General features: G+C 39.7%; 1 protein-coding gene across 4 annotated transcripts in view; it reads left to right on the top strand.

Annotated features, from left to right (window-relative positions):
* KITLG (KIT ligand) overlaps window positions 1-15,726 on the top strand; it is a 123,394-nt gene that overhangs the window by 39,992 nt on the left and 67,676 nt on the right. For all 4 annotated transcript variants that reach the window (XM_043968246.1, XM_043968247.1, XM_043968244.1 and 1 more), the window contains exon 2: window positions 14,244-14,357. In XM_043968246.1, coding sequence (XP_043824181.1) covers window positions 14,244-14,357 — 114 coding nt within the window. The remainder of the gene's footprint in view (window positions 1-14,243; window positions 14,358-15,726) is intronic.

The following is a 15,726-nucleotide window of genomic DNA, read 5'->3' as shown; positions in this document are numbered from 1 at the left end:
GGTTGAACTCCCAGAGCTGAGGGTTGGCCCTAGAGTAACAGAGCCCAGCATGCAAGTGTTGCCTCTGACCGGGCCTAGATGACCAAGTCATTCTATGTGACCCAGGGGACTCTCTAAAATGATGAAGTTCCAGACAGATTCAGATCTGCACGAGGAGAGGGAATTTGCACACTGTCAGTTCCTTACCTCAGTGAAATCACAAGTATAGACCCAAAAGAAAAAAAAATTGGGCAAGACCGAATGTTAGAAATACATCTTTGTTCCATTGTATGAAAGAAAGCTTAGTGTTTAGAACATTTATTTCTGTAGGTGCTTTAGTAGGGATCTTTCTTTATTTGAAAAAGAGGCAGCATGCTATAGGGGATATGACTGCTGCTCTTGGGACTTGGGTTTGAATTCTGCCTGAGATTCTTACTGGCTGGGTGGCCTTAGACAAGTAACTTAAACTCCCTAGGTCTGTCTCTTCACCTGTAAAGTTGAGTGGATTGGACTTAGTGACTAAGGTCCCTTCTGGGTAGTTCTAAATCAAAGATTCTCCCTATCCTTTAGGATGAAAGGAAATTGGGAAGAGTGAAAGGAGAAGTAAACCTTTCTCTAAGTTAATTGCCTTTAATGTTTGTCCTCTGGGATTTGCTGCATCCGTGTCCTTACGCATAGGACTGATGGTGTCCCTCTGCTCAAAATCCTCAATGCCTTTAATCACTCATTTGGTAAATTTTAGACTTCTTGGCCTGTCACTCAAGGCTTTCTCCAATCTAGCATTGCTCTAGCTTTTTGATCTTCTCTCCCCGCCAGGTATTCTTTATTCCAGCCAATGTGAACTATTCACTATCCCCCCAAAGGATCCTAAGATTTTGTTCTTGTTCTTTTCTTTGCCTGTTATGTTCTTCATCACTTCATCCTTTAGAGTTGCATCCTTGAAAATCCAATTAAAATGCTACTTTCCACCTGAATCCCTCCTTGATTTTCCTAGTTGTTAATGGTCCTTCTCTTATGGGATTTCATAGCACTGTGATGAGAACAGCAGCTCTGGAGTTAGAAGACATGAGTGTGACCTGGGGCAAGTCACTTACCCTCTTTTGGCCTTGGTTTCCTCATTTGTAAATTTAAAACATTAAATGAGGTAGTCTCTGAGATCCCTTAAAGCTGTAAATTTATGATCACATTATTTTAAATTGTTATTTGACCATGCATCATATCCCCCACTAGATTGTACATACTTATCTAAACCTTGACAAGTGCTTAGTCAATATTTGTTGAATTGACCACTTGTTTGTTTATTTTGTTTATTTATTTTTTGACCTTTTATTTATAAAGAATAGGTCTTTTCATTAAAATGGTAGAGCTACTTGGGGGAGGAGGAGGACTGATCCTGGAATGTAGCCTGCTGTACCCAGGGGTAGGTTTTCAGTCTTGGGGTTCAAAGCACAAGGTGAATACTTTCCTATCATTCACCTGCTTGTTCCTGGTTGTAACCACGAACTGTCCACTTATTTACCAAAAAGGTAGCTTCTTATTCATAGGGCTGAAATCAACGTTAATAAACATCGAACAGTGTTTATAAATTAAATTAATTAAAATTCAGTAATGAATAAATGCATTTTAAAAGAGGAATACCCAGATCATCGTTTAGAAAAATTAAACACCTACTGTATAATTCAGTATTTTACTCACTCATCCTTAACCTTTTGCAAGGAAAACATTTGTTGTTTAATCATGTCCAACTCTTTATGACACCATTTGGGTTTTTCTCAGCAGAGATCCTGGAGTGGTTTGTCATTTCCTTTTCCAGCTCATTTGACAGATGGGGAAACTGAAGCAAATAGGGTAAAGTGACTTGCCCAGATTCAAACAGCTAGTAGGTGTCTGAGGCTGGATTCGAACTCAGGAAAATGAATCTTCCTGACTCGAGGACTGGTGCTCTATCTACTGTGTCGCCTAACTGCTCATTATAGCTGGGATATAGTAAGAACTGAGATTAAATACACCCCAACATCCACAGGCAAATGATTTTTAGTCTAATTGAATTAGTTATGAGATAAGCCTTAGTTCACTTCTTCCATTTCCCTACGATCAGAGTTCCCATTTCTCTTCAGGGGGATGGGTGGGTGGATGGGGAGACAGATAGACGTAGCAAAAGTCAGAAAAGGAGGCAGACCACATAGTGGTATCGTATGATGCCATTAAATGATACCATATTGAGTACTAGTGATACTGAATCAGAAAACAAGACATTCCCTGCTTTTCGAAGGGATTTCACTCTGAGCTGGGGAGGCAAGATAAATAGGAGGTTTCAGCCACAAGTCAGAAGGAAGGCCTCATTCTTCCTAGGGTCTGGCCATAAAGTGGATGCTCATGCATCATTGGTGCATTGATAGAACACCTGGGCATCTAGCTAGAGCAGCACAAAAAATGGGGGACTTGGAGTCAGGGAGACCAACCTGTGTCTTGAAGACCTGTATTGAAATCCTACCCCAGACACTTTCCAGTTAGGTGGCCCTGGGTGATGTCTAATCTTTCTGAGCTTCACATTTCCTCATCTGCAGAAGAGGGATAATTACATCACCTCCCTCATAGGGTGATTTATTATAAGGGTCAAATGAGTTAATATACGTAAGCTCTATAAAAAGTTAATTTTTAGGATTAGTTGTAAATGGGTATGCTATTAGGAGAACTGAACCACGTGTCCATATAAACATTCTCACCCTAAGTGAAATCAGCAGACATGAAGGGGTTGCCACTAGCTGGAAGAAAGTCTTTCATATTTTTTGGAGACAGATGAATAAAGGAGTTGGAAAATTTGTTTTTGTTGTGTCACCAAAGGCAGGATGAAACAGCATTTCATGGGACATTTCAGTGCAATTATGAACATATGTGTAAGTTTTTTCTTACTTGTCCCAGATGTTAGATCTTACTTTATATGAATCCTGCATGTGCTTATTTCCCCATTAGGATGAAAGTCAAAGTCAAGAACTGTTTGGCTTTTTTCTTTGTATTTTCAATGTCTGAGAAGCAGCATGGCTTGGTGGCCTTGAAAATGGGAAAAACTGGGTTCAAAGCCCTCCTTTGGCACAGACTGGTTGTGTGATTTTGGATAGATTATTTACTTCCCAATTGTTGTTCAGTCATTTTTTTTAGTTGTGTCCAACTCTTCGTGACTCCATTTAGGTTTTTCTTGGCAAAGATACTGGAGTGCTTTGCCATTTCCTTCACCAGCTCAATTGCCAGATTAGGAAACGGAAGTAAATGGGGTTAAGTGACTTGTCCAGGGTCACACACCTGGTAAATGTGAGACTGGATTTGAATTCATGAACATAAATCTTTCTGATCCCAAGCCCAGTGCTCTATTCACTGTTCTACCTAGCCGGAGTTCCCCCAGGCAATTCTCTTAAATAATAAATTGCAGAGATGGTGCTGACTTGCATTGGTAGAGGGAGTTCCTAATGCCAAGGAAGTCATTGGTCTGAGAACTCATCACAGTGCTTGATAAATGTTTAATAAACACTTGTTGATTGATTGATGGACATAACTAGAGAGTTTATGTGCCAACACTTGTTGTAGAAGATGAATTGAAAATGAAGCCAATTGATGTGGAAGAGTAAAAGATGAAAAAATAAATCACCTGAATGCTACACCAATATCCATAAATTTAGAGGAAAGGTACATCTTCTAGGGAGGTTATATGTAAAAAAAAATAAGACAAGAATTATGTTAGGTGAGAAGGTGTGGCTGGATTCCTAGTGGGGACAGAATATAATCACCGCTTCAACAAAGTATTGAAGTCTCCCCTACAAAACACCTGAAAATCTGAACAAAGATTAGAGAGAGTCGTGAGCAGAGATTTTAAATGATTCTGTTATATTGGTTCAAGGATTTTGCTTCAGTTCTTTATTTGAACCATCATTTACCTATAACCTACTGAAAGCTCATCCCAGGGTGATTTTTTTTTTTGTCTTGAAGAACTGTGATATGGTCAGATTCCTTTTTGAAACAAATATTTTAATGAACTCAAATGGATTCTGTTTTTACTTGAAACCACCAATGGGTACACCTTTGGTTTTTGGTTGGATAGGCATGCCTTGCTTTAGACGTTGGAATCATAGATTTAGAGTTGGGAGAGAGCTAAGAGGACATTAAGTCCAACTTTTATTTAACAGATGAAGAAAGTGAGTCCCAGAGAGGTTTGGGGACCTGACTTTACAACTTAGGTGAATTTGGGCAAGCCACTTAACCTCGGTTTCCTCATTTGTAAAACAAGGAAGTTGGACTGGCTAATCTCTAAAGTTCCTTCCTCTTTCATTATGATCCAATGATCTATGTACAATCTGGCTGGTGTGATTTATTATCTTCCCTTCTTTAAAAATGTTCTCTTTCCTCTCTTTAAAAAGCTTCATGGGACAGCTAGGTGGTGCTGTGGATAGAGCACAGGCCCTGGAGTCAGGAGTACTTGAGTTCAAATTCGGCCTCAGACACTTAACACTTAGCTGTGTGACCCTGGGCAAGTCACTTAACCCCAATTGCCTCACCAAAAAAAAAAAAAAAAGCTTCATGGTATCTTCATGCCATTTCAGAGCCATGGGCTTGGTTTAATTTTCACTTCACATCTGTTCTGAATGACCACTCATCCAAATTAAAAAAGACCAGCTCGAATATCTTTTCTCTTGCTCTGATTGCCATTTTAAAATTAGAGTTTGGGACAGGTGGGGGTGTGGTGTGGTATGGTGGCAGCTAGGTGGAGCAGTGGATAAAGCACCAGTTCTGGATTCAGGAAGACCCGACTTCAAATCCAACCTCAGAATCTTGAAACTTACTATATGTGTGACCCTGGGCAGCCCCACAAAAAAAAGAAGAAGGAGAAGGAGAAGGAGAAGGAGAAGAAGAAGGAAAAAAACACAAAAATTAGAGTTGGGGAAGAAGTTGAGTAAGTTCAAGACTATTCCATGTATTGGATATACATCTTAACGGTGAGGACAGGATGTCATGGAAAAGAATCCTACACCTAGAGCAGTGAAATCCATTCAAACCCCTGCTGTGTGACTTTTGTCAAGTTACTTAAACTCTTTGAGCCTCAGTTTTCCCATCTGTAAAGTAAAGGGGTTTTAGTAGATGATGGCCGAACTCTTTTCTAGTCCTTGTTATAAATTCCTCCCATTTAAGCACACTGGTCTTCTAACTGGTCTTCATACTCAACCCTCCATGCCTTTTCCACTGGCTCTCCTCCCCCTCCCTGATAGTAGGGATGTACTCCCACCTTCTCTCCACTTCTTAGAACAAATACCTAGTTTCCTTGGAGGCTCAGCTGAACCACCATCTTCTATAGTAAGACCTTCATCCGCTGGAGCCTTTCCCTTAAAATGATTTTTTATCTATTTTGTCTCCAGTACACGTTGTTTTCCCTGGCTAGACTGATTATAAACCGGGCTGCCAGAAGCTATGCTGGGGAGGAGAGAAGCCACTGAGTTCTGCACTCCCTAGAGCCTAGAGTCCCCCTGGGCACCTGGCTACTAAGCTTCCTTCCCCTCAGCTGCCTTCTACTTTTCTCTGAGAACTGTGATCAAATCACCATGACTATTGACTTTGAAAAGGGTATGTTAATGGACTTCTCTCTTCTGCTCAGCAATTGGCCACTTCCTGGGACTATAGGACCACCACTCTTTTAAAATTTTTTTTATTTTTTTGCGAGGCAGTGGGGGTTAAATGACTTGCCCAGGGTCACATAGCCAGTAAGTGTCAAGTGTCTGAGGTCGGATTTGAACTCAGGTTCTCCTGAATCCAGGACTGGTGCTTTATTCACTGCGCCACCTAGCTGCCCCTGACCACCACTCTTATATGTTGTGTTCCCCCATTGGATGATAAGCCCCTTGAAGGCAGGGACTGTCTCCCTTTTGTAGTTGTTTCCCCAGCACCTGGAATACAGTACACACGTGATGAACACATAGTAGGCACTTTATAAATGCAAGTTGATTGGTTGATTAATTAATCTATGATTCCCCCCAATTCTATGAGTTTTTTCCTCATGGTAAAATGAGAACATTTCTGGTGCATGTCTCAGAGGGTCCTTGAGAAAAATCATATGAGAGAATGAATGGCTACAAAGCAGTTTATAGGGCCACATATATGTGGCTAAATTATTCACATCAAAGATATCTTATGCTGATTCCAAAAAAATTAGGCAGCTTGGTTTTTCATGGAATTAGAATCCTATTTTCCCCCGAATCATAACCAGATTAAATAAATACATAAGAGGGACATGGTTAGCCTGACCTCAAGTGACCTGAATTCCAGCCAAATTATGCTACCTGTTTCTTGGTAACTTGCTTCACGAAGCTAATCTGGTTGGCTTTCTTTCAAAGCACATTGAGGCTGCTGGGGAATTGGTTGCTTTACTGGATGGTTTGTGAGGTTAAAGAGAAGATGAATGTTGGTTTTGGCAACAGGTGCTGCTTTGTCCAAGGCAGGCCTCATACCTTTTTTTTTAAATGCAGTAAATAAAATTAATAAAGTCACCAAATAAACCATATGGACCCTTGCCTACCTTTTAACATTGACTTGTATGTCACAGTGAACTGAATTTCTTTAATCTGGGTAACACCAGATTTGGGTTCCCTGGCCCTAGCTCTGCCATGAACTGGTTTTCTTTTCTTTAATCTTAATCTCATTACACCTCCTGTTCCTTGTCTGTAAAATTGGGGGGGGGGGTGTTAGAAGAGATGACCTCTAAGGTCCTTTCCTGTTCTAGCATTCTGTGTTCTCTAGGCCTTGATTAGGTTATTTTTGGGAAGGAGTTTGGTGTCCTCTGAGGTTCAGAAAATCTGACTTGACAAAAGTACATTTATTGGATGGAAACGCCAAACTCTTATTCTGATATCTCTTTTTAAAAATGTTTTTGTGGGGCAATGAGGATTAAGTGGGTTTCTCAGGGTCACATAGCTAGCAGGTGTCAAGAGTTTGAGGTCGTATTTGAATTCAGGTCCTTTTGAATCCAGGGCTGGTGCTTTATCCACTGCACCACTTAGCTGCCCCTCTGATGTCTTTTAGAAGTGTGAACAGGTTTAACTCAGGGGCATACCTTAGAAGGGGGCAGGGGGGATAGGTTCCCCTTATTTTGTCATAGGCTACTTAGAATAGGGAAGCCTTTGTACCCCATTTTCAGAATCATGCTTACAATAAAATACGCAGGATTATGAAATAAATGAAGTTATTGAAATGCATCTGTCTGTCTCTTCATCTATCTATCTATCTGTCTATCCATCCATCCATCCATCCACCCACCCATTTACCCATCCATCCATCCATCCATCCATCCATCTATCCATCCATCCATCCATCCATCCATCCATCCATCCATCCATCCATCCATCCATCCATCCATCCATCTATCTTTTAAAATTTGAGGCTGATTAAGAATTCTTGCCTTTAAGCAACAGTTTAATACACAGCTAAGTGTCACAGTGGATAGAATGCTGGGCCTGGAGTCAGGGGAGTTCAAAACTGGTCTTAGACACTTATTAGCTGTGTGATCCTAGACAAATTTCTTAACCCTGTTTCCCTCAAAACGGCAAGCCACTCCACTAGTTTTTTCCAAGAAACCTCAAGATAGGGTCACTAACAGTTCAATGTGACTAAAATGACCAGAACAATAACAGTGCAATTGCATGGAGATATTTTGGGTTCTAGATATCTCTGCTGAAAGACTAAAAGTCCCAATCTGGCAATGAATTGTGTCCGTTGTCTGGGACCAGCTTTGCTGAGTCTTGGTAGCTGGTGATGGGTTTTTTTGGCCATGATAAGGGTCAGAGGAGTTTTGATCAGCATTTAGTGGGAGGACTCTGCACATGGCTTAGGTTTTTGGATCTTCTGAGGTATTCTCTTCTAGATACTCCCCGATCGCCATCCATGTCAGTTTGTATGGAAGGAGAAAAATATGGCATGTATACCATGAGTTCAGTTCATATCAAATAGGTTTTTTTTGTACGTGTGGATGTTGTAAATCTCCCTCTCCCTCCTTTTTTTTTTTTTTTTTTTTTGGTTCCTGGATTTTCACTTAATGTGAACGCATTGTTTTCCATTGGGATGACTGTCTATGTCTATATCTATGTCTATGTCTATGTGTATATCTATATATCAGACAGAAAGGCCAAGCAAAGCAAGTGTTTGTCTTTATCCCTTCATGTTCACTTCTGCTCCCCCATACCCAAGTATCCCTTTGAACACCCTCTTTATTGGATGCTCCCTTACTTCTATCAGGGAAGAAATCAAAATCACTCACTTATACCTTAGTATAAATTGTAACTTTTCATGGAATATTTTTGCTGTATAAACTGTATTTCTTTTTTTTTTTTACTTAGCTTTTATTGGTATGTGTTGTTTTTACATCTCACCTTCATTTCCAAATATATCCTTTCCCACTTCCATATCCAACAAACCATCTTTTGTGTAAAAAGTTATAGAAAAAACATTCAGCAAAACTAACCAAAATATCAGTTGAAATCAAAGTTGTACTTTTCTGTACTCATAGAGGAAGGGAATGAACATTTATTTAAAACCTACTATGTGTCAGACTCTCTAAGTGCTTTTTACAAATATTATTAGCTCATTTGGTACTCTCAGCAGCCTTGCAAACTAGATAATTATTGTTAGTCCCATTTTCTAATTGAAGAAACTGAAGCTGCTGTTGGTAAAATGACTTGCCCAGGGTCACTGAACATACGTGTTTGAGGCCAAATTTGAACTTGGGTTTTCCTGACTCCAGGCCCAGCATGCTATACATTGTATCATCAGGTGTCTCTAATAGACTCCCATGTCTGCAGAGAAGGGAGAGAGATGCATTTTCATCTTTTCTTTGATAATAAGCTCAGTCATTATAATTCAGTTTCTGTATTTTTTTGGAGGTGGGTGTGTGTTGGCCCTTTCCATTTATGTTATTGTAGCCATTATGTATATTGTTTTTCATGCAAAATTATTTGAATACATATTTAATATTAATACAAAACATCTTTTGTTTTGTTGTTGTTGTTGTTGTTAGAGGTTCTAGGGACTGCCAGTTAGAACAGTGCTTAAGCCAGCATCTATGCAAGTGAAAGGTTATCACGAAATTAGCAGTTATCTCACTGTGAGGGTGATCCAGAGGAAAGTTTGTAGAAAGTTAAAACAAAGTAACCAAATGCAGTATGCCATGATGGGGGAAGACATACACAAGGAAATAATATATTTTTAAAAATAACATTCTTTCAGATGGGATGGTCACCTGTGCTGAAAACCACTTTTTTAATTAAAAAAAAAGCACAGAAGGCAAAATTATTGGGAAATTATTTCAGAACTATATTTCAAAGAGAGGGATTGACACAGAGAGTGAGTAGAAGGGAAATAGCCCAAAGAAAAGGCTATTGAGCCGCCAAGTGTATACACTGATTTATAGGAAAATTTCTTGGGCCCTCATTTAGAAGATGTTTACTCTTACTTTGCACACGATCTTAACAAGCCTGAATTATCTGGTTTTCAGTCCATCATGACAGATGAATAGATTAAAAACAGCAAATAAACTGTTTACTCTTACTTTATGCACAATCTTAACAAGCCTGGATTATCTGGTTTTCAGTTCATCACAGATGAATAGATTAGAAACAGCAAATTAAATGAGGTGAAGATGGAGGTAAGGGTAGAGATTTGCTCTTAGATATGGTAACTATTCTGTGAAGGGAGGAGGGAGGAAAAAAATTAACTGTAGAAAGAATAATTCAAAGACCACAGAATCCTGATGTTGTATAATGTAGGGACGTACACCCCAACCATTTTTCCTGTGCCATTAAGGGCAGCATTTGCAATGTTTGGTTCATAATGTTGAATATAAACCATGAAAAAGGAGGTTAAACTAGAGGAGCATTCAAAAGTCTTAGTACAGGGGTCAGCTGGGTGGTACAGTGGATAGAGCACTGACCCTGGATTCAGGAGGACCTGAGTTCAAATGTGACCTCAGACACTTGACACTTACTAGCTGTGTGATCCTGGGCAAGTCACTTAACTCTCATTGCCCACACACACACACACACACACAAAAGTCTTAGTACAATCTAAATTATATTCTCCACTCCAGTGCCTCATCATAGGAAGGAGGTAACCTTGGGACTTCAAAGGCTAGGCTGGTGGACCACAGTCCTAGAAGGACCTGCCAAGCTGGAAATTTTTAATGTAGGGGATCAGGGATGGCAACGAGTTGAGTCAGCAGATATAGAACATAGAAGAGACTTGAGTTCAAATCTTGCCTCCGATACCTACTAGCCATGTGATCCTGGACAAGTTATTTAACTACTGCCTGACTCAGTTTCCCCATCTGCAAAATAGGGATAATATTAATAAAAAGCTGCAAAGGGACAGATTTAGATTTGATATATGTCAGCCTTTTAACAATGTGTGATCCAAGAGTGAACTAGAATGCATTAGGAGGTAAAAGGTTCCGCCTCATTGGAAAACTTCACAGAAAGGCCAGATAACCAGTAACTAAGTTACAGTTGCCTTAGAACAAAATCCTTTTTTGAAACTGAGAATATTATAAAGTATATGGATAGAGGGGGGGTGTCCTGTGGAAAGAGAGCCTCACTCAGCATTAAAAAACCTGGCTTGAGTGCAGCCTTTGATACATACTGGCTCTGTGACCTTGGGCAGCTCACTTGACCTCTCATTTTCCCTGGCAGCTCTCTAAGAGATAAGTTGTATTTTGTATTGGTAGAGGGAACTTCCTTATAGGGAGTTTTTGTTGTAGTTGTTTAAGCTGTCTCCAACTCTACATGACCCCATTTGGTGTTTTCTTGGCAGAGACACTAGAGTAGTTTGCTATTTCCTTTTCCAGCTTATTTTACAGATGAGGAAACTGAGGCAAGTTAAATGACTTGCCTAGGGTCACACAGCTACTAAGTGTTTGAGGTTGTATTTGAACTCAGGAAATGAAATCACTGACTGTACAGGTTTTTTTTTTTTAAATACATATATAGATAGCCTTTGTTTTTACATACCTTCATTTCCCATCCCTCTTTCCTTCCTTCTTTAACAAAGAATAAAAAAGAGGGAAAAGTACTTTAACAAAGCCTCCTAAACAATTCATTGATCATATCCAGCATTATCTTCATTGGTCCACACCCCTTGTCCCCTACTTCAGCAAACAAGGGAGTGCAGTACATCCTTCTATCTCTCTCCAGGGCCAAGCTTGAAATTTATCAATATGACATTCATTTCCTCCCTTCCTCCCTCCCTCCCTTACTCCCTCCCTCCCTTACTCCCTTCTTCCCCTCCTCTCTCCCTTCCTTCTTCCCTTCCCCCTTCCCTTCTTCCCTCTCTTCCTCCCTCCTTCCCTTCCTCCCTCCTTTCATCTCTTTCTGCTCTTTCTCTTTCTCTCTTCCTTTTTTCATTTTCATTATTGTGACCATTGTAATTGTAGTTTTCTTGGTCTTGTTTATTTCACTCTGCATAAATTCATGTCAAGTTTCCCTTGCCTCTCATTATCTTTCATATTCACTATTTCTTACAGCATGGTAATATTTCATTATAGCCTTGTATCACTATTTATTTAGCCATTCCCCAGTCCTTGGGCATCTACTTTGTGGTTCTTTGCTCCTACAAAAATGCTGCTATAAAATATTATTTTAAAAGAACATATGCATTCATGTCAGACATAAGAATACCAGCATTAGGATTAAACTTAAGAATTCCATTGTAACAAACTGCAGAAAGCAAGCCCGTGTCCATGACTCTAGGTATTTATAAAACGCTAAGGTGGCATCAGAGGCATGCTGGGAAAGTTTTCATCATTGTTCACAGAGGTTTCTGGTAGAACTAAGATAAAGCTATTTCTGAGGGTAGGAGTGAGGAGTCGGGGTAGGGCGGGAGTGAAATTATTAATAATAAATTAATAAGTAATTTAATTGCTTAACATTGTACTGCATGAAGCTAAATTTACTTTGTACTTCTCATTTGCATTTATGTTCACTTTTGCATTTTAATTATATTTGTATTTGTTGCGTACCCCATAGTCAGTGGTAGGCTCAGTAAAAACAGGGACCATGTTTTTATCTATCAGGGATCCCAGAATCTTGGAGTTGGAGCAAATCATTGCATATGAACAAGAATTGTATCCATAGCATTACCAATTAGTGGTCATCCAGCCTTTATTTGGAGCCTCTCAGTGAAGCAGAACCCTGCAGCTTCTAAGGAGCTATTTGGATAGCTCCAATTGTTAGGGAGTTTTCACTTACTTACATCAAGTCTCCATTTGCCCTTTTGCTGTCTCTGCCCATTGTTTCTAATTCTACCCTCCAAGACAAGATGGAACAAATCTATTCCCTCTTCCTAGGTAACTGTCCTTTGTAGCCACATTGTATCTCCCTTCTGCTCTCAGCCTTCCAGTCTCATACACACTTTACACTCTCCTCTCCACATCTACATCCTGATTTTCAGTAAGATTGTTGTTGAAAGAGGGTTAAATGTTAAAGCAAGGTGGATTGCTTTCATTCTTTCTTTTTTGCTGCAAATTTTTTGATCTCTCTCTCTTTTTGATGTAATAAACATTTTTATTTATGGTTTGGGGGTCCAATTTTTATCCCTCCTTCCTTCCCTCCCCTCCCCTTCCCTGAGGTGACAAGCTATCAGATATGGGTTATACATGTATGGTTATGTAAAACATTACCATATTTGTTATTTTGGATGAGAAAACTTAATAGAAAAAAATGAAAGTTAAAAATAGCATGCTTTGGTCTGTTCTATCAATATCAGTTCTTTCTTTGGAAGTGGATGGTATGTTTCATCAATGATCCTTTGGGATTGTCTTGGAACGTTGTGTTGTTGAAAATAGTCAAGTCATTCACAGTTGTGGATTGCCTACAAGAACTCTTGGTCACGTGATTTGGAGTAAAACTGCCCTATCAACATAGGAGCTTTTCATTCTGAGAAGCAGGTACAAGGAATCCTTGTCATCTTGCTCATGTTAAAATAGCATAGGTTGTGCACTTTAATTGAAAAAAAAAAAGCTTTGTAAATTATGCGTGACTTAGCATTAGTAGAAAATATCACTAGCCAAGGATAGTAATTAAATACTTTTAAAATCCCCAGTTCAGATTTTCATTTTCAGAAGAAACATCTTCAGATCAGACTCTTTCTGTACTCAAGGAAATCTTTTCATTCCATTAACATTCATTCAACAATTAAAACCTAATGTTTGTCAGGGGCTGGTGCTATCCTGCCCCAGACACGACCTCCAGAAAAGACTTTGCTTTCAAGGAAAATACATTCTATTGAAGAAAGCAGCATTTGGACATATAATTCAGTTCAATTCAACTTGAAGCACCTACTATGTGCAAGGCAGAGTGCTGAGTTGATGCTCCAATGACAGAGTCCTGAATCAGTCTCATATCAACATTTGATTATCTGTTCCCAGTCATTGGACATCCACTTGGATTCTCTTTATTTGCTGCCCTCAAAGAACTTGCATTCCACTCAGAAGAAGCAATATGTGCAGACAGATAATTTCAATTCAATTCAACACCATACCTACTGTGTGTCAGTTATAGCCCTAGGTGCTGGGAGATGCAAGCAGGCCCTGCCATCAAGAGGCTTACCATTTTAATTCTTTCCCCAGTTACATCAGTAGGAGGTTAGAATAAAGCACAAACATTGGTCCCCAGTGCTCTAATCAAACACAAATATCATTTACTCCTTTGGAGTTTTACAAGATCCGGAGAAGTCCTTTATTTCCACATTTCATCTTCATGCTCTGTTTGCTTCCGTTGAAGTCCTGTTCTAGTTTTCCCAATCTTTGCCAAGTATTGTACGTTGAAAAGAAAGGAAGAGTTCTTTTTGGTGCCTTTAGGGGATGAATTTTATTCATTCCCTGAGTTGGAGAAGAAGCCTCCAATGATGAATCTATTGCAAGTTGGTACAGGTGCTGTCATTTCCATATATTTGATGCTGGAGAATTGGCCCTAGGGAGCCTTTAACAAAAGTTAACAATAATACTATTGAAAGAAATATTAGGACCAGATTTCCAATTTTAACTGAACTCAGATTATTCTTCCTTCATTAGTGGACACTGGTTTGATTCTTACGATTTAGGAATTACAGAAGTCAGTGGGTTGTTTCTTAACTAGAGAAGTAATCTTCCTCACATGTTCATATCAAAGCATCAGATGGTAAATGGCTTTGATTATGGAAGTTTTGAACATGGCTGGTCACTGAGTTTTTGTTCTGTTTTTATTTAGACTTGGATTATCACTTGCATTTATCTTCAGCTGCTCCTATTCAACCCTCTCGTCAAAACTAAAGGGATCTGTGGGAATCCTGTGACCGATGATGTGAAAGAGATTACAACATTGGTAAGAAAAGAATACTTTTTTTTTTTTAAATGGGGGACATTTTTCTTAGATGAATTGGAGGGAAAGAGCCAAATGTGGTGGCTGGTTGGAGAAAAAAAGGGATTAGTCACTTCCTTGAAAAGTCAGTGGAGGTAAGTGAAGACATTGTCAGGAAGTTCTGAGGAGTTTGTAGATGGACTTGCCAACAATTGTGATGGCAAGTGATTAGTTAGTCAGATTTCATCAATTCCTGCATCTAGTATTGACTCCTGCACTTGTTTCCTGGAGGCTGCCCTATTCTTTTTTTTTTTTTTTTTTAGTGAGGCAATTGGGGTTAAGTGACTTGCCCAGGGTCACACAGCTAGTAAGTGTTAAGTGTCTGAGGCCGGATTTGAACTCAGGTCCTCCTGACTCCAGGGCCTGTTCTCTATCCACTGTGCCACCTAGCTGCCCCTAGGCTGCCCTATTCTTGTCTCTTCTTCTCATCTGCAGTCCTTCAGATGCCTTGCATGAGGAGGGCTGCATATAGACATTACTCCTCCCCTTATTGTCACTTCACTGCTGTGCTTGTACTTAGAGTCAGGAAGTTGTTTTTCAGTCCTTTTTTCAGTTGTATCTGATTCTTTATGACCCCATTTGGGATTTTCTTGGCAAAGATATGGGAGTGGTTTGCCATTTCCTTCTCCAGCTCACTTGATAGATGAGGAAACTGAGGCAGACAGGGTTGTGTGACTTGTCCAGGGTCACACAGCTAGTTACTATCTGAGACTGGATTTGAAATCAGGTCTTCCAGACTCCATGCCCAGCACTCTATCCACTGCATCACCTAGTTGCCCCCATAGTAAGGAAGACCTGGATTCAAATCCTAACTCTGACATGGGCAAGTTGTTTATCTTTCTTGGTCTTCAGCTTTCTCATCTGTAAAATGGGAGTAATTATACCTCTGGTACTTAACTCACAGGGTTGCTGTGGGGCTCACATATGTATCTAAAATGTTAGATCAAGTCAAGAGCTATTTCTGGACTTAACTTCATGCCCCACCTAAATGAAGTGGATCTGTCTTCCTTAAATGAAGCAGAAACCAGAAACCGAGTTCCATTTGGTTGGTAGCAGGGAGGAGTCACCCAGTCATACTCAGGAAATGGCTCCTTCATCAATAAAATGAGATAATCGGACTATATGGTACCTAACCAAGTAAAGTCATATCAGCAAGCTATATTAAATGCTTACTGTGTGCAGGCCACTGCCAAGCCCTAAGATACAATGAAGGCCCTGCCCTCAAAGGGCTTACAGTCTTATGAGAGAGACAACATGCAAATAACTAGGTACAGAGAGGACATAGACAGGATAGCTGTATGTCAACCATTAGTGTTGAGATGTACTGTCAAAC

This window comes from Dromiciops gliroides, chromosome 5 (genome assembly GCF_019393635.1).
Source record: "Dromiciops gliroides isolate mDroGli1 chromosome 5, mDroGli1.pri, whole genome shotgun sequence".
Taxonomy (NCBI): domain Eukaryota; kingdom Metazoa; phylum Chordata; class Mammalia; order Microbiotheria; family Microbiotheriidae; genus Dromiciops; species Dromiciops gliroides.
This window is presented reverse-complemented; position numbering and strand designations above follow the sequence as displayed.